This window comes from Fusarium proliferatum (genome assembly GCF_900067095.1).
Source record: "Fusarium proliferatum ET1 genome assembly, contig: FPRO_scaffold004, whole genome shotgun sequence".
Lineage (NCBI taxonomy): Eukaryota > Fungi > Ascomycota > Sordariomycetes > Hypocreales > Nectriaceae > Fusarium > Fusarium proliferatum.
The window spans coordinates 810,694-835,721 of record NW_022194793.1 but is presented as its reverse complement, the minus strand read 5'-3'; the positions used below and the strand labels follow the sequence as shown (position 1 = coordinate 835,721).

Genomic DNA, 25,028 nt, shown 5'->3' with positions numbered 1-25,028 from the left:
AGCAGTTTTACTGGCGTTGTTGTCGGCTTACTTGTCATCTTTGTCGATGTGGCATGAATGACTTGTACAAATCTCCCAATGGGTCCCAACGGTTTACCAACAAATGGGCCATGCACTCAAATGTTTTCTTTTTATGTTTTCCCTGGTTCTTCTAGCTTGCAGGCGAGAGAGCAGCACTCATGATGATACTCAGGAGGATGTAATAACGACGGCCGTTCGGCCATTACACTCCTTATACGGCGTTTTGAGGCAAGATGTGGGAGTTTCGAGTGTCTTTTTTAACAAAAAATCTTTTTCCTCCGATTCAACATTATTTGGGTTGCCTCGAGGCTCGACGAGGCTGACGGTCAACCGCTTCTGAACCACGATGGACTTGTGGGCGGCAGTTCCATATGGCAACCGCTCAAAAAAGGTGTGATACGGTGGGGGAGCAAGGGGCATGGTGCTTGGAAAATCTCCCAAGGTTTAGAAGAAAGGACAGGAACGGTATACGGAAGGTTTATCGTGTGCGTGCTTGAGGCGCATTCTGATTGAGATGCATGACTAAAAAGGGATGCTGTCTGGATGCCACACCGGCCGCGCAAAGGAACGGGTTAATGTGGCAAAAGGCCAAATGTTTCCGATATGTTATTCTGTTTTCTAGCGACTTTTCTATATCTTGTTGTACGCAACTAACTTCATGCAACATAACATGCCTGAGATTAATCAGGTTCATCAGAGCGCGTGAATGTGAAAGTGTGCGACACGAGCTACCGCAATGCGCTGCTAATATAACGTCTTCAAAATGATAGGTTATGCATTCTGGTATTGCGCGACCGCTTTACCAATGTTTTGGGGCATATTTCAATATTGATTGTTGATATTGACCAAGGCTTGTGTTTCGAGGCCGTTTCGCGACAGCGCAAGCCCGAAACTTCGGCATTGTTTGCCGAAACGCCCCGAAACGGTCAATTGCAACATTTAGAGTGAGACTTCTACATCACGTCTCACAGAACTACACATCCACCTCCAACTTTTTTTTCCATCAAGTATGTTCCGACTTAATATATCACAATATTCTGTGCAGAGATATTGTGGTCTATTCTGCACCCCTACCGCAAATCGGCTGCCACCCCACCATCACAACCTGAACTAGCGTGCCGTTCCCGCTCCACCTTTTGCCGATGCGGAGACGATCTACAAGCCGATTGGCCGTTGGGTGGGATCTGGTCTCACGTGACAGCCTTACATCATATTTTTCTTTACCGCCATTGCTGTTTTTACCCCTCCATCCTTAGCGCGGGGTAATTTCTTGTCGTGTTTTTTTGTTTCTGTTTGACTGACTAGGGCATTGATTGATGTTAGTTGACAGAATAAAATTATCAAGCTTCAAGTTGCTCAATATTGTGTTCAACTCAAGCACCGGTATATGCTTAAATTTGAGATGCGGGCTGTGCCGTTTCAGAGCAATAAGTTTATTGTGATTATCTCAAAGTCAAAGTCTAAGTTTATGCTATCATGATGTTTCAAACATTCCTCCAGGACAACAGCAATGGCTTGTTTGGTGAAGGGCGCAAACTCTTCTTTACCCATCGATTATCAATTGTTGTTGTTTATCCTGACCCTTGGCGCCGGCTCCGCGCGGCCGCGACCACCCGTGACTTCTTCGGAGACGTTTCATTGGCCCCACGCGTCAGACCAACGGACTTCCGACTCCGGAAATAAACAATGCCGGCCATCGGAGCGGGGTCGGTGGGGATCGGTTCGTCGGCGGTTAGTGGGGCGACCGGCTGAGGTTACCCTGAACATGAAATAACGGCAATACTCTTCGCTTGTTTTGGTTCAAATATGGTGGGATTTTCAAGAGGACCATTGGCTAATACTGAAAATTATATTCATTTGGTAAGATTTTACTTCAGAGCTTGACTTCTATTTGGATTGTTGACTTTAACTAAGTTTATCATTCTTTTAGTGAAGGCCGGTCTGTTGCAAGCCTACGTCAACTAAATGGCCTCGTGATGGATAGGAAGTAATATACCTACCAGTATGTCGTGCTACTCGTAGATCCAGCTCTGTTTAACCCGGACACCAGTGTAATTGAAGGGCGCGGCTGGCACCCAGAAGCGTAACCCCATGATTCACCATAGGTCAGCAAATGATGTTGACTGAAATTGAGAGCAACGACTATAGTAACCCGATCTGGGGTTTGTGGGGCGCGATATCGGCAAGCAACCATGGGATTGCGCCCTTCGAGAAAAATCTTTGATTCAATGATTGGGGAATCGACTCTGATCGGGATGGGGCAGAGATCAGGGCGTATATAGTCGTCAGCCGCCCCAAGTTGAATAGCCCCGAAACTATGCCCGGCAACCTCAAATTCCAATACCTGCTGGCCAGTCCATCTTCTAGCATATCAATGGAAGACATCTTAATGCCATACACTTTATCACATCAACAATGTTTGGCAGGGATGTAGAGAAGACGCCAACTCGGAGGCAGCCGTCACCATGCCCTTCTGAAGGCAATACCGAGGACCCTCAGAACCTCCATCACACGATTTCAAACACAAACGCCCCCCCTCCAGTCTTTGATCCTGAAAACTTCGACCCACCAGATGGAGGCTTCACAGCCTGGTCCCAAGTTCTTGCTGGTGTCTTCATCAATTGCTTGGCATGGGGCTATCCCGCCTCATTTGGTGTATATCAGCTTCATTATGAAGAATCGCTTGGATTGCCTTCGTCTCAAATCTCGTGGATCGGTTCCTGCCAGACCTTCCTGACGTTCGCGTTCTGTGGTCCAGCCGGCCGTCTTGCCGATGCTGGATATACCAGAGAGACTGTCGCCTTCGGAAGCTTCCTGGCTATCTTGGGAACGTTCATGACCAGTCTGTGTAAAGAGTATTGGCAAATCTTCTTGTCCCAGGGCGTCTGCACAGGTATCGGCTTAGCCTTGCTATTCATGCCTGCTGTGACTGTTGTTGGTTCGTATTTCAAAGCCAAGAAGGCATTTGCTTTGGCGCTGGCTGCTACGGGCACTGGGCTGGGTTCCATCATTTTCCCTGCCACTCTCCAATATCTCATTCCACAAATCGGTTTCCCATGGGCCGTCCGCTGTGCTGGCTTTGTCGCTCTCGTCTTGATAGTTGCCGCAAATCTCATACTAAAGCCGTACCTCGCCCCCAGAAAATCAGGGCCCTTGATAGAATGGGAAGCCTTCAGGGAACTCCCCTATTTATTGTTCGTGCTTGGCGCGTTTCTGAACTTTTATGCATTATACTTTGGTTTCTTTTATGTAAGTGCCTCCTTCGAAGACAAGCCGTAATGCGATGTTGTTGCTAACAGTAAACAGATCAATGTTTATGCTCGCAACGTAATTGGGTTTACAGCAGTTGAGGCTGTCAGCTTGCTACTGATTGTGAACGCAATGAGTATTCCTGCACGGCCTATAATGGGATACCTGGCAGACAATGTTCTGGGACCGATAAACGCCTTCCTTATTGGCATGACTGCACTCAGCGTCATGGTGTACTGCTGGATTGGCGTCAAGTCCGTCGCTGGCATGTACGCTTTCTGCGTCTTCTTTGGATTCGTGAACGGCGCGTGTCAGGGAACATTTGTTGGTGCTAATGCGAGCTTGACTAAAGGTAAGAGATCCGCCAACGTTTGCCTTGCTGTTTGTTCTCTTGTACATGACTGATCAGGCAATAAAGATCCCCGTAAGATGGGTACTCGCTTCGGTATGGTACAGACTATTTCTGCATTTGCCAGTTTGGCCGGACCACCGACTGCTGGTGCCATTCTGGATAGATCGAATGGCAACTTTGTATATGCACAGATTTGGGGTGGTACTGTGTTTTTGTTTGGTGCTCTCATGATTGCTTCATCCAGAGTTGCGTCAACCGGATTTGTTCTGATGAAAAAGAAATAAGAGGAAAAAAGATTTGGCATGTACACGAATACAACGATTCGGTACTTATGATTGAATAAGGAGGCGTAGGCTCTCAAGTAAGGCAACAAGTAAATGGTAATGTTTAAAGTAAATATAATATATCCGAGGTCTTTTTATATCCTGTTTAAGTGATGGAGAGTCGTGATGATTAGGCGAGCTATCTGGCTCCCGTCTTGCCATACAAAATCGTGCTCGCCCCTAAGGTGCTTATTAACTTCAACTTTGAGTCCCTGCTCTGTTAGAAGAGATGCCATGGTATCAATTTCCGGCTCATCAATAAGTGTATCCTCAGCAGACCATGCAAGCATTGTTAATTTCCCATTTGCCCAGTTGTCCCTGAAGCTTGATCCAAACCGAACTGGAGAGGCTTTCTCCCAGGCAGACTTATTGTCGCCAAATGCGGCACCGATAAAGCCCGCATACCCGCCGTTGTGCCTGTCGTTGAGCCCAACAAGATCGAATATACCTGATACTCCAACAATGGCAATGGGCAAGGGTCCCTTGGGGTGAGAGGCGAGAATTTCCCCACTCATGAGAAGTTGGAACGCGAGTGTTGCACCCGCAGAGTGGCCGACCAGGATGTAGTTGTTTGACAACTCGTACTTGCCTTGTAGATAGTTCAAGGCTGACCAGATATCTTCTAAATGATCTGGGTGTTTTACGGTGGCAGACTCTTGGGGGAAGTCTGGATGAGGGGATAGCCGATAGTCGATACTGACAAAGCCAGCAATATCCAGTATCGCGACTGCACCCGAGATGACAATGCGCTTGATAGACTCGGTGAAATCGTTCTCATTGTTACGAGGATCACGCCAGGCACCTCCATGGATGAAGCTGAAAGCTGTTAGTGAAACCGGAGAAATAGCAGATCGATGGGGTATCCTTACACCACCCAATAACCAGTTTTTTGGGCTGGGCGATCAGCAAACCGCCATACGCCTAGTTTCTGACGGTTATGTTTCCCGTATTGGTGAGACGCGTAAGTGAGCCCCAGGGATTTGTCTTCGGCAATATCGGCCATCTTGTTTCGCTTTATGGGAGACTATCGACGCTATGACCCGAAAGGAAATGCTGACCACAGGGTTGTTCGCGGAGGTCAGTAGAGGATTGGGTATTAGATGCGAGAAACCCAGATCGGAGGCGTTAGTTCTTTTGGCCGTTTTTTATAGCACGAGCTTCTTTAAATTGGGGGCGGATGTTGTTCCCAGTTCTAGACATCGGCACTCGTTAGACCAAGATGAGGGGTCTTGGGATGTCGGAACTTTCGAACCCCGGGATCGGCCAATCGGATGAAGATTCCAACTTATCGGGTTGGGCACTTATATATCTGGCGTTCCAATAAGATCTGCAGAATTGAACAAGTCACTTTCTGGCACGATCCGAAAAAGGGACTTGGTTGAGAGAATCTGGAACGCAAATGTGAACTAGATTTCATTAGTATAGAGCAAAGTCTACTAATTCAGGATCTCATAATAGGGGTAATACTTGGACATTTACGAAAACAGAAGGAGCTCTCAGGTCACCTTGCACAACATATATTTATGTAGCAATTGCAGTTGGCAGGTGCATTGCTTTTTGCGGAACGGGACGGGAAGAAGCACGTTTAAAGAGACATAGCGACACGGAACCACGGATGAACGCCTTCCGATGTAACCGTCTTGCCGTCGGTACTGGCTTTATCTGCCTTAGACATAATCATCGTGTTCCACTTCAACCTATAAATCTTCTGTCGCTGAATCCCAGGCCTGAGATGATTAGACGAGTAGCCGCAATAAGCTGCCATGCCAGGATCGCACACAAATCGGAATCATCGGGAGATAAACCGCTAGCGAAGCTGATAACCGACAGGCATCTTTGGCCTTTTGCTTTGACATGGTCACACCAAAAACCCGTCAAGACTGAAGATGTTCAGGGGCATGGGTTCGCACTACAGGGGCTGCACGTGTCTGGTTCGGGAAACTGACCATGCTGTGCCTGTGAGATGGATCACGGACGGAAATACCTTGACGCACCCAGCATATTGCTCTCGAATCACCACTGTTTCACTCCCACTATGCCAACCCTTCGCGTGTCGCCTACTGATATTCATGAACTTCATGCTACATAGTTACGTATCGACAAGGGACTCACAGGCTTCAGCTGATAGGCATGCTGGAAGCGAGGTGGACCAATGATCGCCAGCCCCCCTGTGCTTCAACGTCTCCCCACTTCCCGATGGTGACCTCAAAAGTCCTATTCAAAAGCGACTGATGCATATATTAGCGGACTCAGCCCAGAGGAAATTAAGAAGAGACGCTGTACTTCAGTGACAGGCCTCATGGGTGGCTTACTGTGAGTTGTAATGAGCGATTCTTTGCAGACAAGGGTGTAGTCTTTGGTTGCCCCAAATATCATGTTTTAACAGGGATTTGGACCTAGCCTAGCTAGCCTAGGCTTTCCTGCGAGCTGATACTGAAACGATGGCTGAACCGAAATCGTAGTTCCGCAGTGAAGTGCGGATCATCAAAATGTCCTACCATACCATCGGGTTCGCACTATCAAGAGAGCATCTTGGAAGAGTCTAGCAACCGACTTTTATCGTGGAGAAGACCGAATGTCTTTCTATTCTCACTATCTTTGATCAAAGTTAAGCCTCAACTAAATTGGTTAACAGGGAGAGTTGAGACTCCACAACCTGAGCCATTTGCTTGTCGTATGATTGCGCATGCTGGCATGTCTCTGTCCACCTCCTTGCTTGGGGCCGTTCATGATGTGCATTTGATTTGGTCAAGCTACGAAAAACTCTATTAAGTCCTAACTGTAAGTATTCCCAACCCCCGATGTTTGGCGTTCAACTAAGAAAAGATAGTTGCCGCTGGCTTCGGCACGCTAAACAGGGTACTTGGTTCAAACAATACTCCTGTTTTCTTCTCAAACCTAACCATCTCCAACAACTGCGCTACGTACCGCCTTGGTTACACAAGGTTTGCTTCATGGTATGCGAATCTTGACTGTCATCAGTACAAACTTGCTCAATCTGATGTTGATGTTTGTCATGCGCGGACTGACGCCATCGCCTCAACAAACAACCTGATCTGACGATGCCTCACCAGCCCTGCCTGCAATCAGGCTGGCCCAAACAGAACTTTGACAGATGCACCGTTCCCTTCATGGCCCGTTGCAGGATTTCCATGGGCTCGCGGATGCAACATCGCCTCCCGCTAGCTAGTGGCTTGAAGAATTCGGCTAGAAACATGCCTCAAAATGGTCTTCAAGACGGCGAGATGCAAGGGTGCTCGAAGACATCAGCTTCACACCCTCTCTCTCTCTCTTCTCGGTCAATGGCAGGTCTGGTACCTTGCATCCGGCGTATCACACCCTTGCTCTACACAAATCAACTTCAATTTGACACCCCCCCCATCGCCAGCTATGAGTTGGAGACCCTTGCCCTGCATTTGATCAGATCCGCCGGGTCGGTTGGTGCAATCCTAGCATATGTGATTCACTCGCAGCTGTGAGATATATCTCACAGTGAGCCCACCCCCTTGCGTCCCTCTCATTAATTCTGTTTTGTGAATCTACATCATTTTTTCCATCTTTGAGCTATTTATTTTGATCCTCCCACGACTTTTGAGGAGTGGGCCATGCTCGAGCTCGAAAAGTTGTTCGTGACGCTGCAGCGCCATGGCCACCAATAAAGATATCGAAATTCATGAAGAGAACGGGTCTGCTTTGGTCGCGACAGCCATCACTCTCTTGACACTAAGCTGGTTCTCTGTCGGGCTACGCACATATACAAGGGCTGTCTTGATGAAAAGTTTGCAGCTCGATGACTGGCTTATGCTCGTTGCCCAGGTAAATTCCTCGTCATATTACATAGGACAACTCTCACCAAGAGTTAGATCATCTTCACGATATCATGTGCATTCATCCTTGAAGGTGTCCAGAAGGGAATCGGAAAGCACAATGACGCCATCAAAGACGATGAGGCCAAAGTTCAAGCCCTTATGGTAGGCATCCTCTTCTCCCTCGACACCCATTCTTGGTCAGATATTTACTCCATTATAGTGGCAGGCTTTGGCAACAGCGACCTATATTTTGGACATGATGTTCATAAAACTCAGCATTGGTGTCTTCTTGCTCCGTTTATGTGTCAAACGGGTCTACGTCTGGATTATCCGGATCAGTCTAGCTATTATCAGCATCTGGAGTGTAGTTCTCTTTTTCTGGAACCTATTCCAGTGCAAACCAGTCGAAATGCAGTGGGACTTCAGGATAAAAGACGGTACTTGTGTGAGTGCAGACCAGATCGTCTCAGCGGCCTATGCCATAAGTGTTATGACAGTCGTTTCTGACTGGCTCTATGTAAGTGGAACACTGTCTCATCTGCTAAGCTGCTGCACAATACTGAATGCTCGACAGGCCCTTCTACCAATCCCAATGCTGTGGTCAGTTAAAATGACCAAGCAAGCAAAAACAACTGTTATTGCAATTTTGGGGCTAGGCATATTGTGAGTTGGCTCTCCTCGTTGTTCAGAACCTCGCCTAATATACCATCAAGTGCCAGTGTCGCGACCCTTGTACGCCTACGATTCCTTGCGGATCTTACTGATACGGAAGACATTCTATGTGAGTAGCGTCCGGATATGTAGTATTTTCCTAACTGACATCTTCGAGTTGCTGGAACCGATGCCATGGTTTGGACACTGATAGAACCAGGTGTCGCTATTGTTGCATCAAGTCTAGCTACCATCCGACCACTTCTTCGTGCTATGAGGATCAGAGGCTTCGAATCGACCGAAAATACTTATGGCACAGGCCACTCTGCTGCTGTCAGATCAAACGCAAACCGTTCCAAAACCGGAATCTTGATTATGCCAGGCTTTGGCCCTGAAGATGTCTCACTGACCAATATGGTGTCACAAAACAACACGAACTCCCTATCACACCCAAACGACATCGAAATCTTGCCTCCTCGACACGTGGGCGACGGCCCTACCTCACCTGGTCAAGCGAGCATCGTTAAAAGCGAGATCCTGGTGATACAAGGCAATAGCTCGCCCCCGTCGTCCTGGCAAAATCGAAACGATCGCTCTGCTTCTAGCTCTTTCGACCAAATCCACGACCTGGAGGCATACAGCCAAGAACTTGAACGCGATGATATGAGGGGCAGAGGCAGCTGAATGGAATTATGATATGATACCCAAAGGAGATGAGAGCGCCCGATATATGACTCTTTCTTTCTTTTTCTGTTGCAACAACGATATCTTATAGGGGACTTTTTGTACTTGATTTCATTCGGTAAAGAAAGCAACAGGCGTCAGGATCAGGATTGGGCTGGAACATACAGGAAGCTAAATCAATAAGTTTGCCACAGTGGGTTTGGCCTCTAAAAGGAGAGGCAGCAGGTGTTTAGTAAAAGGCCACGAGTCAGCAGAGGCCTGATAGATGGCGCATTGAATAAGGTTCAGATGTTTTGTTAGCCTCTAATGTGTTTATGATAATGAAGCATTTTTCAACACCCTCTTTAACTTTCTTGACTCATTTATCATCAACACTGATACCAATGGTTCACGTGCTTGAAAATGCTTAACAGACGGTGCATACTTGATAGGCATGACACACTCTACAATCATGAAATGCTTGATGGTGTAGTTTGGGTATCTTTGTTTATTCTTCACCGAGCGACTCTCGCTAGGTTATGGTCTTCAAGTGTATCTGTGGCTTATCTTCAGGGTTAACATGATGCTCATACATCGGCACATGGCTGTGGGATGGTCCTTATTCAATCCTTAGGTCCTCGGATGAGACCTCCCAATCTTCCTCATCATCCCACTTTGGTGCAAGTACAAAACGACCCATAATCTTGCCCATTCCGATACTCTCTCCACCAATAACCCCCGGACGAGGTTTCTCGTCATTCTCTTCAATGATAACGGCCGTTGTTAAGAAATTCATCCCCGTGGCAGGGTTCAGTTCCATAGTAGTGCCGCCCCAGTCCAGTTCTACACGGCCTGATTTGCGTACTTTCAGTTGGCCTACCATACCACCCGTTGATAGCAGGCTGGACATGAAACCAGCCTTCTGCTCGGGGTCTTCAAAGCCTGGTACATTAAGTCCCGCAGTGTTCTTGTCGGTGGTGAGATCCACGGGCTCTGTGTCAGCGGCGGCTGGTGTTGATTCCAAGACATTATCTTCGCCCTCACCAGGCTCAGGCTTGACTTTGTTAATGGGCCTGGGTTGGGTAATTGGCTTCAGAGGAGGCAACACAGGAGGGAACTGGAATAAGTACATGCGACCATCCTTGTTGCTCGGACCTTCTGTTTTGCCCTCTTCGCCCTCGGATATTTCGACAGCACCCAATTCATTGGCGAGAATCTCCAGATCTGTCTGGATCATGACCTCTTCTGGGTCTTGCTTTGGCTTCTTGGTCTGTGGCGCTGGTGTTTCGGAAGGCTGCTTGTCTTTGTCTCCTGCATCGGCCGTTGCCTCGATATCCAAATCCATGGAGTCGTCGAGTCCAGGCTCCTTTTTAACGACTGGCGTTTTCGTATCAGTCTTCCAGATGCCACCATCTTCTGCGTTCTCGTCCGTTAAGAGAGGCTCGTCTGCGTCGCCATCCACCCAAAGGCTCTCCTCTTCCTTTGAAGGGGTGGGAGGAATAGCTTGAGCATTTTCCGCGGCTTCTAATTCTGCTGTGGTGGCCACTATGACGCCCTCATCCTTATGCTCTCGTCGGTATATGCCCATAGGAAGTACGCTAACGGCGCGGGAATTGAGCGCCTCGATCATAGCCTCGTCTTCGCTATCAAGGTCCTCTTCGGGAGTATGAACATGGAGTTTATCCGCGTTAATTCGGGCCTCGCGAGATCGTGACGCCTGAGCAAAGCCAGGTTTCGAATCCGATTTGAATCCTCTTCCACCACCTCCCCCAAAACCACCACCACCACCTCCTCCTCCACCGCCGAACCAACCACCGCCTCCACGCCCGCCGGAGCCTGTATCCGTTAGAAAGCTGCAATCGAGTCATGGTATCTCGGAGGTAAGGCTTACCTGCTGCACCAGAGGAAAATGGGCCACTGGCTCCCGAAATGACTCGACCAAAACCGCCTCTACCCATGGCATCACCACGGCTCCTTTTACTCCTGAAACGTGAACGCCCTCTCGCCTTGCGCTCATCTGCTGCTCTCTCGCTGGCTTTCTGCTCCTCCTGTCGGGCAAGACTGTCTCGTTCTGCTTCATCTCGGCGAATGTTCTTGGGTCGGAAGCGACCAGCTGCAGGAGCTCTTGTCGCCCGAGTGGTAGCCCCTCCGCGGGTTGAAGTAGTCGCTATACTCTGAGGTACTGGAGTGGCGCTGCCTGGAGTATCTGTAACGGCTGAAGTAGAAGAGCCGCCATCATTTTCACCAGCTGCCCGTGAACTTGCCACGGCCGCACCTCTCCGACTGCCCCGGGCCGCTGCCCTACCACGGTTCATATCGTTTGTATTATGATTATTGCTTATAGGCTGAGAGTCAATGTAGGCGGCGAGTAGTAATTTTCGGTATCCAAGGCTTTAGTCGCAGATGAAGCTTTCAAAAATTTAGCCTGAGTCGCAATGCGAAAGTATAATAGTGGGGTTCGGAATGGTGGGGGACGATGAAATTCTGCCATTTGTGAGACTTCTAGTACTCACCGCCTACTCACCCAACTGTTCTGAGGTTGATAGAATACCTTGGGTAAGGATGTAGTCAAGTTATCGAGGCTACCTAAGATATTAAATAAACAAACTAGGACAAATTAAGTTCTATACAAGATACAGGCAGGGATTCTGCAGATAGGCAAAATGGTCGGTATAAAGAACAGTTACTAACAATGCCTTAATTTAAAGAACATACTGTCTTGCTCCAAGCCTTGGGTTTCCTATTTATCTAAAACATATCACTCCTGTCAGTTCTTTAGAAAGCTTAAGAATTCTAAATTAATTCTATAAGAGAATATTATATAAGATAGTCCTTTACTATTATATATTTTCACTATTTATACTAACTATTACTTTCTTTTTTAAATACTTTTTTAAATTTCAAGGTAAACTAGTCTATCTTTTATAGAGATTATAATAATAATATTCTAAACTTATAATTAATTGTTCCTAAATTTATGCTTAACTATCCTTAGTACTTAGTTTAGGATCTCTTGTCTAAATCACTGAGCCACTCTCGACTGCTTCATGCGTTAACATATCGTTTCCCAATATGGAAATCCTGATTAGCTCCTATTGGCCAGGATCTAGTGGGATGCGGACAGGCCATCACTGCATACAACTTGTATGCAACCAGACGAGGATGTACTGTGTACGTAAGTCAGCCTCGAACTTTTTTTTCTCACTTTGAGTTGGGGTTCTTTCATAAAAATGGTATTGGCCGACGGATGACCGATAGACAGTGTGGTAAGCGTGTTTATCAGTAGAAAGATAGACGATACAATGGAATGAAGCCATCAGTAAAAGGCTGCACATCTTATGTAAACGGTGATGCCTTTCGATTAGTCGGTACCGAGGAGCACGGAATTCATGGTATTATGGTAGTGATGCAGGAAATTGTGTATGATATACAAAGCTGGCGTAAGAGAAATATTTGCGTGGTCATCGATTTGCGCAAGCTTGACCTGAGATCCTACCAGCTGCAGTCTCTTCGTATTGGCTGGAGACAATGGACAGCCCAGTTGCTGTTCAAGCGGTGGTCAAGCTTTGGTAAACCAAGGCGATCCCAAAATGAAAAATACAATTATACACCAGCCACACTACTCCCGCATCTGTAGCAATCAGACAGAGAATGCACCAATGTGCCTTCTGAATCTGGAAACATGGTGTCGTTGATTGATTGTGCATACCCAATCGGCATACTTCTCAAAAAGAGCTGGAAAAAAACACGCCCTCTTCTTCATGTGATGATAGTTAAGGCTTTGTTTCATCGAAGACACATCAGTGCTTTATCACCGAATTCAGAAGCAATGCTCCCTTCCTGAATAATCATTGATCCAATCCATTCTCTTCCGGCTTCAACCGTTTTGGCCCCAAACTTGACAACCACGCACCCTCGAACATTAGCTGCGGACCAAAGGACACCACCTTCTTTCTCCTCTTTGAGTCTCTGTAGTCGCCAACGCTCAAAGTCAGAAACATCTGTGATGCTTCGCGCCATCGCTTCTGGTGAGCGGAAGTCCCGGGCTCCAATGCGAGGAAGTGCAGCGAACTCATTCCGAAAGAATTCTCCCAACGATTTGGTCTTGGATCCTCGCAATATAAGAGTTCCTGATATTGCCATATGCTGCATCATTTCTGGCAGTGTGCGGCCCACGGACTTACTCGCGTCTCTCGATAGGATGATTGAGTCTCGTACCAAGAGTCTATCAGCCGTAGTTGTTTGAGGATCTTGTAGCCATATCTCGTTCCGCCCTGTCCATTTCCTGAAGCTCCAGTTCTCTCCACGAGCCACACGCCCTTGGGTGACCCAATCCAAGAGACAGAGCGACGCTTGGCTTTTGAGCTTGAATATTTGCTTCTGGGCGTATACACTATCCTCAAAAGGCTGGACAGGATCCGGAAGGAGACACATGGAAGCACCATCTTCTATGGTAACGTCCAAGTTTTGAGTTGTGACGACATCGGCTGTAGGCGATTTGAAAATCTTTGTGTGACCTTGGGTAGCGATGCTGAGCTTCGCCTGCGGCTTGACGTGTATTGTCAGATTAACCCCGTCTCCAGCAACAAGCCCCCCTCCATAGGATAATAGGAAAACGAGAGTGCTTGGCTGGCTAGATGAAGGAGCCGGGGATATTAATTTCAAAGGATACTGATAAGTCATGGTCTCAAGACCGCTCGAGCCGGCAGGGAGCAGGCCAACGACGATGCGGCCATCGCCAGGAGAGGAGGATGAGGGAGGAAAAGGCGAGTCCATTTTGGAACCATGTTGCGATGATAGTGAAAGGTAGAAAGCCAAGAATCAATGAAAGTTTGATTGGGCACAGGCAATAGTAAAGACAGACTGCGTCTCCATCTTGACGCACCTTGACTAACAAATAAATACCTTACCTTGGTTGAAACTGAGGCACGAGTCAAAGGTTCTCGACTATTAGATAAGAGATAAGAGATCGTTGGTCGACACAAGTGGCTGTGGCCCCACACCAGCTGGGATCGTGGGGTTATGTCGTAGGTACATCACTCAAGCCTGAGCGTGGCTTGTGAGAGGCAGAAAGGGGAGCTCCAAAGACGCTGCATGAAGTTGGGCTAATTGGCATTTGTAAAAAGCACAAATCTACCGTGATATCATGTAGCTGCGGAAACAAACACACGGATCCAAGCCAGATATATGCTAGAGACAAAGCTGGTCGTAAAGACCTATGTAAGGACTCTCAGGTATTCGTTAAGAAGATTACCTACTACTTCTCCGATGTTCACCCGTGGCAATGAAAACTGGCACCACCCACCCACTTTCCAGAACAGCTTGCGCCGCCGTCATCCCCATCTCCATCCCCATTTGCACTCTACTTACTCCACGCGACATTCGACGCGCCAAGTGGCTAAAAAAACCCATTGTCCCCCTCGCATCGAGGGTTTAACCACCAGACATTGATATTTCAAATGCCGATATCACGACCACCCCCAAGAGACACCATGGACAATAACGCGAGCCCGTCTCCGGATCCTGATGCGACAACGCGTCGCCGATCAGGACGCGTCGTGAGGGCACCCACCAAATTTACTCCTGATACCACAACTCAATCGACAAACCCAAAGCGCAAGCGAGACGATCAGGATGACGAGGAAGAGGACGAAGAGGAAGATGCGGAAAATGAAGCGCCCGACTCAGACGAGGAGATGAGCAACGAACCCGACAATGACAGTGATGAAGACCATCCTGCACCGCGCTCTCGAAAGAAGTCGTCGCAAACAAGTCGCGCAAAGAAGCCTTCAGCCAAGAAGCCCAAGATCAATGGTTCCAAGCCGTTGCGGCCTGCGCGAGTGACCCATGCCGCCAAAAGTCTCCCGAGCAGACCTAAGAAGAGTGTTCGCATTGAAGACGCTGCTGTGAAAGGGCATGGGCTCTACTGTAGGCTAAAATTTCTCTTCCTGCGTGCTTTCCTACATGCTGACACTACAAAGCCCATCTATTCGGATCGGGTGATTCTAGCAAATCGGTGGCAGAAGAATGGCTGGCCAGCTACAAGACAAACGCAGTAGCAGCCACTGCTGATTTGGTGAACTGCGTCCTTCAATGCGCTGGCTGTGATCAGCTCATCACAGAAGACGACGTTTTAGACCTGGACAACGTTGCAGGACGACTGGCAGATCTTCAGAGCATTTACCAAGAGGTATTGCAATTCTCAATCGTGCCTCTAGCCATGCACGTTTTGCTAACATTATCACAGCAACAAATTACCGACTATCCTCTCATCTCCAGAACCAAACATTCACGATCCTTCCGAGACGTACTCATTTCCTTCTTCGAATGCCTTATCGTTGATATGCACCAAGGTCGTCTGATGTACAGAGACGAAACATTCCTTGACAATCTGCATACATGGCTTGCTAGCATGTCCTCATCATCACTCCGACCCTTCCGCCATACCGCAACCACTATATCTTTGGCAGTCCAGAGTGCGCTGGTCACAGTAGCTAACGATCTGGACTACAGACTCAAGAAGAGCACTGAAAAGCGTGACAGGGAACAGACCAACAAAGATCGCAAAGCTTGCGCTGATGCCATTCAGTCATTTTTCGACACTGTTTTTGTGCATCGTTACCGAGATGTCGACCCCAAGATTCGAACTGAGTGTGTGGAAGCACTTGGGAACTGGATCATTTCCCTGCCTGTCATCTTCCTTGAGCCGGGCTACCTCCGGTATCTTGGCTGGATGCTGTCAGATACCAATGCTCCCACTCGCCTCGAGGTCTTAAAGCAGCTTACCAAAGTCTTTCGGAGAGACGCAGGGCAGCTGGGCCATTTTATTGACAGATTTCGCCCGCGATTGGTTGAAATGGCCTGCAAAGATTCCGATGTCGCTGTTCGCGTCGCAGCAATTGGCGTTATTGACGTCCTCCGCGACCAAGATCTCTTAGAAGGTGAAGAGGTGGACGCCATTGGGAAGCTCATATTTGACAATGAACTCAGAATTCGAAAGGCGGTTGTTGGCTTCTTCGTCGCATGCACTAGGGACGCTATCAGTGAAAAGACGAAAGAACTGCGTGATTCTGAAGCTACAGAGGACATACCCCGAGGGAAGAAGGCTTCTGTTGACGCCCCCCGTCTGGAATGGATTGACCTGAAGTGCCTTGCCGAAACCCTTGCCATCTATGACAATCAGATCGAGGAGGAGCATCAAAGTGGTCAGATATTGGGATTGGATGTTGCGGTTGATCTTTTGGAGTCTACTGTTCCAGAGACCAGGATCTCGCTGGCGGCCCAAGTACTGTTCGACAAGGTCAATGCGATCAAGCAGTGGACACTCTTGGCAGGATATTTGCTCTTTGATCATACAACGAGTTCAAAATCGCGGTCCAAGGCAAACAACCCAGATCTTGCATTCAAGAAGGCCGTCGCACCTACCACCGAGGAAGAATCGATACTCCTGGATGTGTTGAGCTCAGCAGTAAAATCCAGCCTGACACATGCGCCTGAACACGACAGATCAAGAAAGAAGCCACAGACAGGCAAAGAAGCCGAGGATGTACGAGTAAGCCCCGAAGATACAGCAGCCGAGCTGGTCAATGTAATCCCTCCTCTTCTAAGCAAGTTTGGAGCAGAGCCAGACACAGCCGCGATTGTTCTTCGCCTGGCGCATTTTCTCGATCTTGAACTCTTCAAGCCACTTCGTCAAAACACAAACAGATACGAAAAGCTGCTCGACGAAATCGTCACGCAGTTTAACCGGCATGACGATAAGAGAGTTTTGTCAGAAGCAACTGCGGCGTTATTGCACTCGCGACAGCATGGAGAGTTGGAGGAAATCACAGACAATAAATTGTCATACTTGTGGGAGACTGTCATTACTTCTCTACACAACTTTGACAAAACCTATGAGCTTTCGTCGAGAGGTAATCTAGGCGAGGCACCTCTCAGGGAATTGTCAACAGTTCTTCTCAAAATCAGCAAGCTGGCGAGCATTTCAGACTGTATCGATGTCTTGGAGGCTGACGAAGACTCGTCCGAATCAACAACAAACCCTCCCATTCAAATACTAGCCAACATTGTTCATCGCGGCAAGTACGAGCCTCTCGATGACCAAGACATTGACGATCTCGAGGATGAGGTGGTCTCATTTGCGATCAAGACCTGCCAATTTTACTTTATGTGGAAGACGCTGGCTTATTCCAAACTCCTGTCAACGACTGGGAGCATCGCAGACGATGAGCTTGATCGACTATCGGTACTTCGCCAAACTTTCCGCCGGCATCTTATTGAAACTCTGTCGTCACGCGCCGCCATTGACCAGCTGAGATTATTCGCTACTGGCAGCTTGTGTGACCTTCACCTTACCTTCGCCACCCTCCGCCCAGCTATTGATCAACTCCGGCCTTCGTCCAGTTCTGAGTCACAACCTTCGAATGGCGAGAAATACAAGACATTGATTCAAGATATCGAATCCGGTCTCATTCCTGAGTTGATTGCTATCTTTGACGGTACCGAGAAACAGTATGCCAAGAAGATAAAGAAGGACAAAACCCTAAATGAGCCAGCTGAAGACGAAGATCCTATGGCTGATGATGAAGACGAAGAGGACGAGGATGAAGACGAGGGTCTTTCTGAGGAAGAGCGTTTCACTGCCGAACTCAAGGCCGAAAAAGCCTTGTGCGAACTCACCGCAAAATACGTCCTCGTGATTACTGCTCGCCTGGTGGATCACAAGGGCTCACACGCAGGCAAGCTAAGGCGGCGTCTTCTTCGCAACCAAAACAAACTTGGCAATAACTTCAAAGAAGTCGTTACCTACCTAGACGAAGAGAAGTTGGCCGAGCGGACAAGAAAAAAGGCTGCCCATACACAGGCTCCAACAAGCACCAAACCTCAGAAGGCCCAGCTTAGCGAAGCCGTTGTAATTGGAGAGGATGACGAGGATGACATCTTTGATGACACGCCGCCACCAGAGGAGGGCTCCAGAGAAGATCTCCGCGCAAAGGGTCTTCTTGAGGATGATCCAATCGAAGACGATGACGAAAATGAAGATGAAGAAGCGGAACGACCAGCTCACGAATCAGACGATGATGTTATAGGGGATTAGACACAACGAGTTTGACCTCTCACATGGTGGATACATAACTATTGTAACATTGGGCGGAAATGATGTGCGTTTTCTGTTTCCATTTTGTGAATAAGGCGGTATAGTTTCGGATGGTTCCTTTGTTTTCTTAGTTTCTGTATGTTGCCTCTTGCCAGTTTGGACTTACATGCTGGAGTCTGGGTATGTGGCAGAGGACCTGAATTTAGGGGGCGTCAAAAGACTGCGTGTACAAAAATTCCATAGCATTGCAAATCAGAAAAACTTCGCCTTGGTCTAATCGCTCTTCACTCCTATTTGGGACAAAACTTGCCAGTGACCACCGTAAGATCAAGATCTGAATACAAACTTTCCCCTCCCCATACGCCTGACAAACACGGTCCATCGTCACTGAGCTCGTCTTCAATACCACAACCAAACTGACTGTCTGTTATAAACTATTCTCCAACAATCCTGGCGCCAAAAAGTTGGAACATTCTTTGCCAGCGTTTCCCATTCCCTGCGTTAGCTTGTGACGGTTCTGGCTCGGCAACTTTGATACCGTATTGCTTTATGCAACATGGAAATGCGCGGTTTGTGAGTTGCGTTTTGCCGGAGTTCTTTGGCTCGGGCTGCTGTTGATCGTCATCGTCGCTATCATCTGGAGGTTTTCCCTTTCTTGCCGCTTCCTGAGCAGCGGCCTTTTTCTCCTCCAGATTTCCCCAGAGCGTAAACATCTTGTCGCGGAGCTTTACCAGTGCCTGCTTATCTCGTCTCAGGTTGCATGCATCGAGCCCAGTAAGTAATTGAGCAGATTGGTTGTCGACTGCTACCCAAAGTCTCTGTTTCTTATGGTTCTCAGCGACTACAGCGTCCTCAAGCTCCAAAAAGAAACGCCACTCCCAGTTTCGCGCCCTGGAGAAATCATCCAGCGTTCTCTGGATTGGCTGTTCATCTTCAGCTTCAGTTTCGCTGTTGGGCGGCGACTCTTCACCGTCATCGGAAAGGTCCTCATACTCTGATTCCTTCTTCGGATAGGCAAAATCTGCAAGGTTTGATGGTGAAAAGTCGACAACTCGAACGTTTGCTCTGTAGTTCAAGTTCACAAAGGGCAGAGGAAGTTTTACAAGGTCATCATCGACAGTAGTTTCATGCTGGACAAGCTTTGTGATTTCGGCAATCGGACTAGCCGGCTTGTCTTCATTTTCGCATTTCACTAAAGGATCGTCAGCTGCTGTATCAAGGAGTCTTGTGAGCTCAGGCGAGTTTACCTCGACTGTTTAGGTCCATGAAAGGGACCACATCCTGTTCTGTAGGCTCTCTGGCCTCACCTTGTTTGTTGGCTTTACTTTTCGATCGTTTTTCGTTGCGCCTCGACTTTGAGTTGCCTTTTTTTGGTTCGGATTTCGACTCTACGCCATGCTTGCGCTTTTGTCCGGCCCTCAAAGCCTCCTTGATTTCTCTGGCTTGCCCTTTTCTTAAGCGCTCGTATTGTCTTTTTCTTTGCAAGCCCTCCTTTGCACGCGGATCGAAATTCTCTGAGTCGGGATTCGATCCTACCATACGAATACTAATCTTTGGTCCATACGGATCACGATCTTCTCTCAAGAATCCCTCCAGGTTGGCACCACTGTGGCCTAGTTTGATTTGCAAATTTTTGACCAAAACCCATGCGAGAGTTCCCATATCTTGGTCACGAAGTGCAGTTACATGGGGTTCCCAGCATGTGATCTGGATGCATCTCTTCCCAAAAGGGCCCGGCCAGCCCGGTGGGTTAGCAGCCGTAGTGTACTTGTCGGTATAGCCAAATGGATCACCATCTCGGCCGATAGAGGATTCGTCGAAGCCAACAGAAAAGTTGTGAAACAATGGGTTCTCTGTATAATCGGAAACCCATAGAGTCATCTTGTCTCCGCCATCGTGGGGTGGCCGAACGACCTGGGCAACGATGTCACAGAAACATCCCTCTTGGATATCTTGAAGTAGTTTGAACTTGTCTTTGACGTTCCGTGATGTAACAACCATGGTCTCAAACGTTTCTTCACTAGGTAATCGACTCTTGTCAATGCTGTGATACATTGCAGACACGAAAGCATTCTCCTTATTGCCTGGCGCTGTGTCTTTGAGACTACTTGGTGGGCAGAGAGCGCATGAAGCTTCGCTAGGGCTTCTCGGAATTTTGGAGGCTTTATATTGAGAGATCTTCGTGTTATAAGTACTCAAGAGAGATGGGCCACCAGACCCAAATGATTGAACCTTTTGTGACTGTCAATACAAGCATTTTGGTACGTTTTAGGAACTCACTTTTGCTTGGCGGATTAGCATTACATCACCAAGGCCGGGATTCGGTAGGTCTTCTTTCGGACGAAAGATGTCGAAGACAATTAAGCTATCATCATCCACAGATGAGTCGAAGAGTCGAACCTGACATTTGTAGTCTAGATGCGTTGGATGCCATAATTTACTGTAGGAAGAGATAGATTCTCACCTTTCCCTTTTGTTTGCATAGCCTCACGAAAACCGGAAACAAGGCCGTACACATTGACTAAAGCCTTGTTTGCAATTTTCCCATCCAGGATATCACGGATAGCGACGTATCCTGGAAGCGTTGATGAAGATTGGGGAGGCATTGTTTCTACTGTGAAACAACGAATGAAGGCTTAAACAGCACGAATAGATGGTCATTGGTAGTGGGCGAAATTTCGAAAAATAAACGATTCTTCGCGATCGCGTTGGTGGCAGTATAAGGTATGGATGCTCAATGCATCGTCAACTAAGGTACCAAGGTAAGGTAGGCATGGATTGGTAATGAATGGGTCTGTAGGACGCGATTGATACAGCATCTTGGGCCTTGACGCGTCAGGGGAGCTTACCCCTCCATCAGAAAGTCGCGACAGCACGTGATGATGCATGTGATTTGATTCGACTTCCAAGATTCGTTATACAGTATGTTAACGGCACAGTGGCGACCTTGCGGGATATGTACCTATTTGTGAACAGAGAGCTAGACGCTACGGATACGCCATGCAATTTCTAATAAATGTAGATTTCTCAATGTGTGCCTCAACATTCAAAGGGGTCAGGACACCGAGGTTTCGTCTATTGAGTTTCAGGCACCAAGCCATGACGAAGGAATTGCCGTGAAATGTTTGTTCGTTCATTCGCTAGTAGTTGCTTTGTTTACATTACCTGGTCTCCAAGTGGATAAAAACAATGACCTGTTCTCTTTAGATTAACCTTACCCACATCATTCACAGAGTAGCCCTCTTTTCATGTCTAGGTCTACAGAGCTGAAGGTGATTTGATTGCACGGTGCTGAACTATCAACCTACGGGCGGAGTGGTTTCTGCCTGAGGCTGAAATCACCCGACTGGGGCCCTTGCGGTGGAAGCGGTTTCTCTTTAGGTTTAGCAGGCAATCAGTGGCCCAAAGCCCAGAGAAAGACTCGCCCACTGCATTTCGACGCCCTCCTAGTCCCCGGCCGACCAGACCCAGACCCAGACCCAAGACTTCTCTTCTCCATCAACATCAACAACAAAACTTTCTCCTTCCCCCCTCCCCTCATCCTCTTCTCCTCACTAGATTCTCTACTCTACGCTACAGAGCAAGTCTTCTCTCCCTAGACGTTGAGCTCTTTCCATCTTCTTCTCTGCGAACCCTTTGTGCATCTTTCACCCCGCACATCAATTTGCTACTGTTCACCTACCAACGCCCCCCTCGTACCAAAACAATCGCAGTCATCATGGCTGAGCGATACATTCCCGAGCATCGCCGAACTCAGTTCAAGGCCAAGAATACCTTCAAGCCTGAGGAGCTCCGTCGTCGTCGCGAGGAGCAGCAAGTCGAGATCCGAAAGGCCAAGCGTGAGGAGAACTTGGCCAAGCGTCGAGGTATTGGAACCGGTGAGAACCGCCCTGGTGCTTCTCTCGGTGCCGCCCCTGATAGTGATGATGAGTCCGCTCCTACCGAGTCCCAGGTATGTGCCTTTCTATTTCTCGATCCTTAGATTGTCCTTCCAAATGCTGGTTCCGCCTGCTGCTTGCGCAAAATCTCTTGTCGCTTTCGCTTCGCCCCGTCCCTCCCGTCTGCCTGTGATGTGGGGGAAAATATACACTTCAAATAACCCCACATTCTGGCTCTGGCGGGTTTGAGTAAAAGGCAGGGTACGGGTGCGGCTATGTGCACGTTCTACTCCCCGTCTTCTTGCGATCATGCACCGCTGCGAATTACACGGCCCTGACTGTGTATCTCTTGTACGCATTTGCTAACCCCCGTCTCTAGTTGAATGAGGACCTTCCTCAGATGGTGCAGGGTGTCTTCTCGGACCAGATCGATTCGCAGATTCAGGCCACAACCAAGTTCCGAAAGCTTCTTTCCAAGGAGCGCAACCCCCCGATCGAGGAGGTCATCAAGACTGGCGTCGTTAGTCGTTTTGTCGAGTTCTTGCGATCCCCTCACACTCTGGTTCAGTTCGAGGCTGCCTGGGCTCTGACCAATATCGCATCCGGCTCCGCTACTCAGACACAGGTTGTCATTGAGGCTGGTGCTGTCCCGATTTTCGTCGAGCTTCTTGCTAGCCCCGAGCCTGATGTCAGGGAACAGGCTGTCTGGGCCCTCGGCAACATCGCTGGTGACAGCCCTCACTGCCGTGACTATGTCCTCAGCTGTGGTGCTCTTAAGCCCCTTCTTAACCTTCTCGGCGATAGCCGTAAGCTTAGCATGCTCCGCAATGCTACTTGGACACTCAGCAACTTCTGCCGTGGCAAGACCCCTCAGCCTGACTGGACTACTGTAAGTTAACATTTGAGAAGAAGAAAACGAGCGCGAATTAATTTGTTACCAGATTGCCCCCGCTCTTCCTGTCTTGTCTAAGCTCGTCTACTCCCTTGATGACGAGGTCCTCATCGATGCCTGCTGGGCTATCTCTTACCTCTCCGATGGATCCAACGACAAGATCCAGGCCGTTATTGAGGCTGGCATTCCTCGCCGACTGGTTGAGCTTCTTATGCACGCTTCTACGTCTGTACAGACTCCCGCCCTGCGCTCCGTTGGCAACATCGTTACCGGTGACGACGTTCAAACACAGGTTATTATCAACTGCGGCGCCCTACCCTGCCTCCTGTCTCTTCTGAGTTCTACCAAGGATGGCATCCGAAAGGAGGCGTGCTGGACAATTTCCAACATCACTGCCGGCAACTCTTCCCAGATCCAGGCTGTCATTGATGCCAACATCGTTCCTCCTCTGATCCACCTTCTGCAGAACGGAGACCTTAAAACCCGTAAGGAGGCTTGCTGGGCTATTAGCAACGCCACCTCCGGTGGTCTGCAGAAGCCAGAGCAAATCCGTTATCTGGTTTCTCAGGGTTGCATCAAGCCCCTGTGCGATCTACTTGGCTGCCCCGATAACAAGATTATTCAGGTTGCCCTGGACGGCCTCGAGAACATCCTCAAGATCGGTGACCTTGACAAGCAGGCCGCTGGTGAGTCTGGCGACTCCATCAACCGGTACGCTCTGTTCATTGAGGAGTGTGGTGGTATGGAGAAGATCCACGACTGCCAGAATAATGCCAACGAGGAGATTTACATGAAGGCCTACAACATCATCGAGAAGTACTTCTCGGACGATGAGGAGAACGCCGACGAGGGTATGGCCCAACAACCTGCTGGCCCTAATGGCACATTCGGCTTCGGTACCAACGGTGCTGCTCCCTCAGGCGGTTTCGACTTTGCCAAGGGTAGCGACGCCATGGATATGTAAAAGGCTCGCCGGTACGGATTGAGAATTTCGATAGGAAATCCAGAATGTGGAGCAATCCCAACCCCCCAAAAAACATAGCACCATCACCACCCCTTCCCCGGAACAGTTTTATGTGACTGTCGTTTACCCCTATCCCCATGATATCACACCCCATACCGCGTCTTTTTAATGTATCTGGAAGGTTTATACGAGGGAAAATCCCACTCCCTCAGATTACAGGCCCTATGGTAGCTTGAAAGCTCCAGCCTGAGAGTGATGAAGTAAGACGAGAGCGGAGTCGGCGGTGGCGTTTGGCTTCTCGGTCATGAATGCCCATGAGAAGATTCTACAGACGCCGACGAGTCTACGTGTACACGCTGAAGACATCATGATGGTTGGTGTTTACGCACGTGGGACTTGCGCAGGACGACCGCTGAGGTGAAGTGAGAGGCAGCGTCAATCGAGGACGGATGCCTCGGAGAGGCCTATGCTAGTGCACCAGGACTTCTGTGACGATGAAGCTCGAAGATTACGAAATTCGCTACCAAGTGGTGGTGAATCTGGTTCAATGGTAGCCAGAGACCGTAGTTAATCGAAAAGAATACGATGGGTGTTTGCCCCTCATTCATGATTACCAGGCATGATGGATGACATGTCATGTTTCTGACTGTAGATTTGTGTCGAATGAAGACGGCTTATTTCCCCGTACTTGAGTGAGAAGGGAAATTATTTGTGTTTGAATCCACCCAAAGCATTGTTCGTTGAGCTACCTATATAGATCATAATCAGAGTCTTCCCTCGAAGCCTTGGAAGGGTCGGGTTTGAGCGTTAATAGCGGGGCTACGAGGTCCGTACATGTAAAAGAAGGCGTACTGTAACATACCAGCACTACTGCACATGATGCACAGTGTGAATTAAAATATCTTTCTTGTCCCCCCAAAGAGTTTTACTTGGCCATGCTGCAACTCATCTCTTTCTTTCGATGTTGCAGCTCTTGTGGGCAGTTTCCGAAAAAGAGAGATTGGCTGTGATAAGATATGAATACTGACATTTGGTAGTATATTCCGAGCCATATCTATCACCTCGCCCTTTCATAATCATCAAGAACATTCCGTGGCTGACAATTATTACTGTGTGTCGAGTGAGCTCC

General features: G+C 48.4%; 9 protein-coding genes across 9 annotated transcripts; 5 read left to right on the top strand and 4 right to left on the bottom strand.

Annotated features, from left to right (window-relative positions):
* Positions 1-1,531: 1,531 nt before the first annotated feature.
* FPRO_04466 (uncharacterized protein) lies at positions 1,532-1,986 on the top strand (the record flags this gene model as incomplete). Its single annotated transcript, XM_031229979.1, has 2 exons — positions 1,532-1,727; positions 1,952-1,986. The coding sequence occupies 2 exons, from the start codon at positions 1,532-1,534 to the stop codon at positions 1,984-1,986; spliced, it is 231 nt and encodes a 76-aa protein (XP_031080162.1).
* Positions 1,987-2,436: 450 nt separating this feature from the next.
* Positions 2,437-3,906, top strand: FPRO_04465 (uncharacterized protein; the record flags this gene model as incomplete). Its single annotated transcript, XM_031229978.1, has 3 exons — positions 2,437-3,270; positions 3,328-3,622; positions 3,680-3,906. The coding sequence occupies 3 exons, from the start codon at positions 2,437-2,439 to the stop codon at positions 3,904-3,906; spliced, it is 1,356 nt and encodes a 451-aa protein (XP_031080161.1).
* Positions 3,907-4,040: 134 nt separating this feature from the next.
* FPRO_04464 (uncharacterized protein) lies at positions 4,041-4,948 on the bottom strand (the record flags this gene model as incomplete). Its single annotated transcript, XM_031229977.1, has 2 exons — positions 4,041-4,761; positions 4,815-4,948. The coding sequence occupies 2 exons, from the start codon at positions 4,946-4,948 to the stop codon at positions 4,041-4,043; spliced, it is 855 nt and encodes a 284-aa protein (XP_031080160.1).
* Positions 4,949-7,590: 2,642 nt separating this feature from the next.
* On the top strand, positions 7,591-9,089 carry FPRO_04463 (uncharacterized protein; the record flags this gene model as incomplete). The annotated part of the gene is made up of 6 exons (XM_031229976.1): positions 7,591-7,761; positions 7,809-7,916; positions 7,975-8,271; positions 8,329-8,417; positions 8,468-8,535; positions 8,584-9,089. 6 exons carry the CDS (start codon positions 7,591-7,593, stop codon positions 9,087-9,089), a joined length of 1,239 nt encoding a protein of 412 aa, XP_031080159.1.
* A 598-nt stretch (positions 9,090-9,687) lies between these two features.
* FPRO_04462 (uncharacterized protein) lies at positions 9,688-11,383 on the bottom strand (the record flags this gene model as incomplete). The annotated part of the gene is made up of 2 exons (XM_031229975.1): positions 9,688-10,904; positions 10,960-11,383. The coding sequence occupies 2 exons, from the start codon at positions 11,381-11,383 to the stop codon at positions 9,688-9,690; spliced, it is 1,641 nt and encodes a 546-aa protein (XP_031080158.1).
* A 1,471-nt stretch (positions 11,384-12,854) lies between these two features.
* FPRO_04461 (uncharacterized protein) lies at positions 12,855-13,844 on the bottom strand (the record flags this gene model as incomplete). The annotated part of the gene is made up of 1 exon (XM_031229974.1): positions 12,855-13,844. One exon carries the CDS (start codon positions 13,842-13,844, stop codon positions 12,855-12,857), a length of 990 nt encoding a protein of 329 aa, XP_031080157.1.
* A 716-nt stretch (positions 13,845-14,560) lies between these two features.
* On the top strand, positions 14,561-18,165 carry FPRO_04460 (uncharacterized protein; the record flags this gene model as incomplete). Its single annotated transcript, XM_031229973.1, has 3 exons — positions 14,561-14,996; positions 15,050-15,258; positions 15,316-18,165. The coding sequence occupies 3 exons, from the start codon at positions 14,561-14,563 to the stop codon at positions 18,163-18,165; spliced, it is 3,495 nt and encodes a 1,164-aa protein (XP_031080156.1).
* Positions 18,166-18,599: 434 nt separating this feature from the next.
* On the bottom strand, positions 18,600-20,771 carry FPRO_04459 (uncharacterized protein; the record flags this gene model as incomplete). Its single annotated transcript, XM_031229971.1, has 4 exons — positions 18,600-19,357; positions 19,413-20,397; positions 20,446-20,579; positions 20,630-20,771. The coding sequence occupies 4 exons, from the start codon at positions 20,769-20,771 to the stop codon at positions 18,600-18,602; spliced, it is 2,019 nt and encodes a 672-aa protein (XP_031080155.1).
* A 1,112-nt stretch (positions 20,772-21,883) lies between these two features.
* FPRO_04458 (putative importin alpha SRP1) lies at positions 21,884-23,899 on the top strand (the record flags this gene model as incomplete). The annotated part of the gene is made up of 3 exons (XM_031229970.1): positions 21,884-22,117; positions 22,423-22,932; positions 22,985-23,899. 3 exons carry the CDS (start codon positions 21,884-21,886, stop codon positions 23,897-23,899), a joined length of 1,659 nt encoding a protein of 552 aa, XP_031080154.1.
* Positions 23,900-25,028: the final 1,129 nt, after the last annotated feature.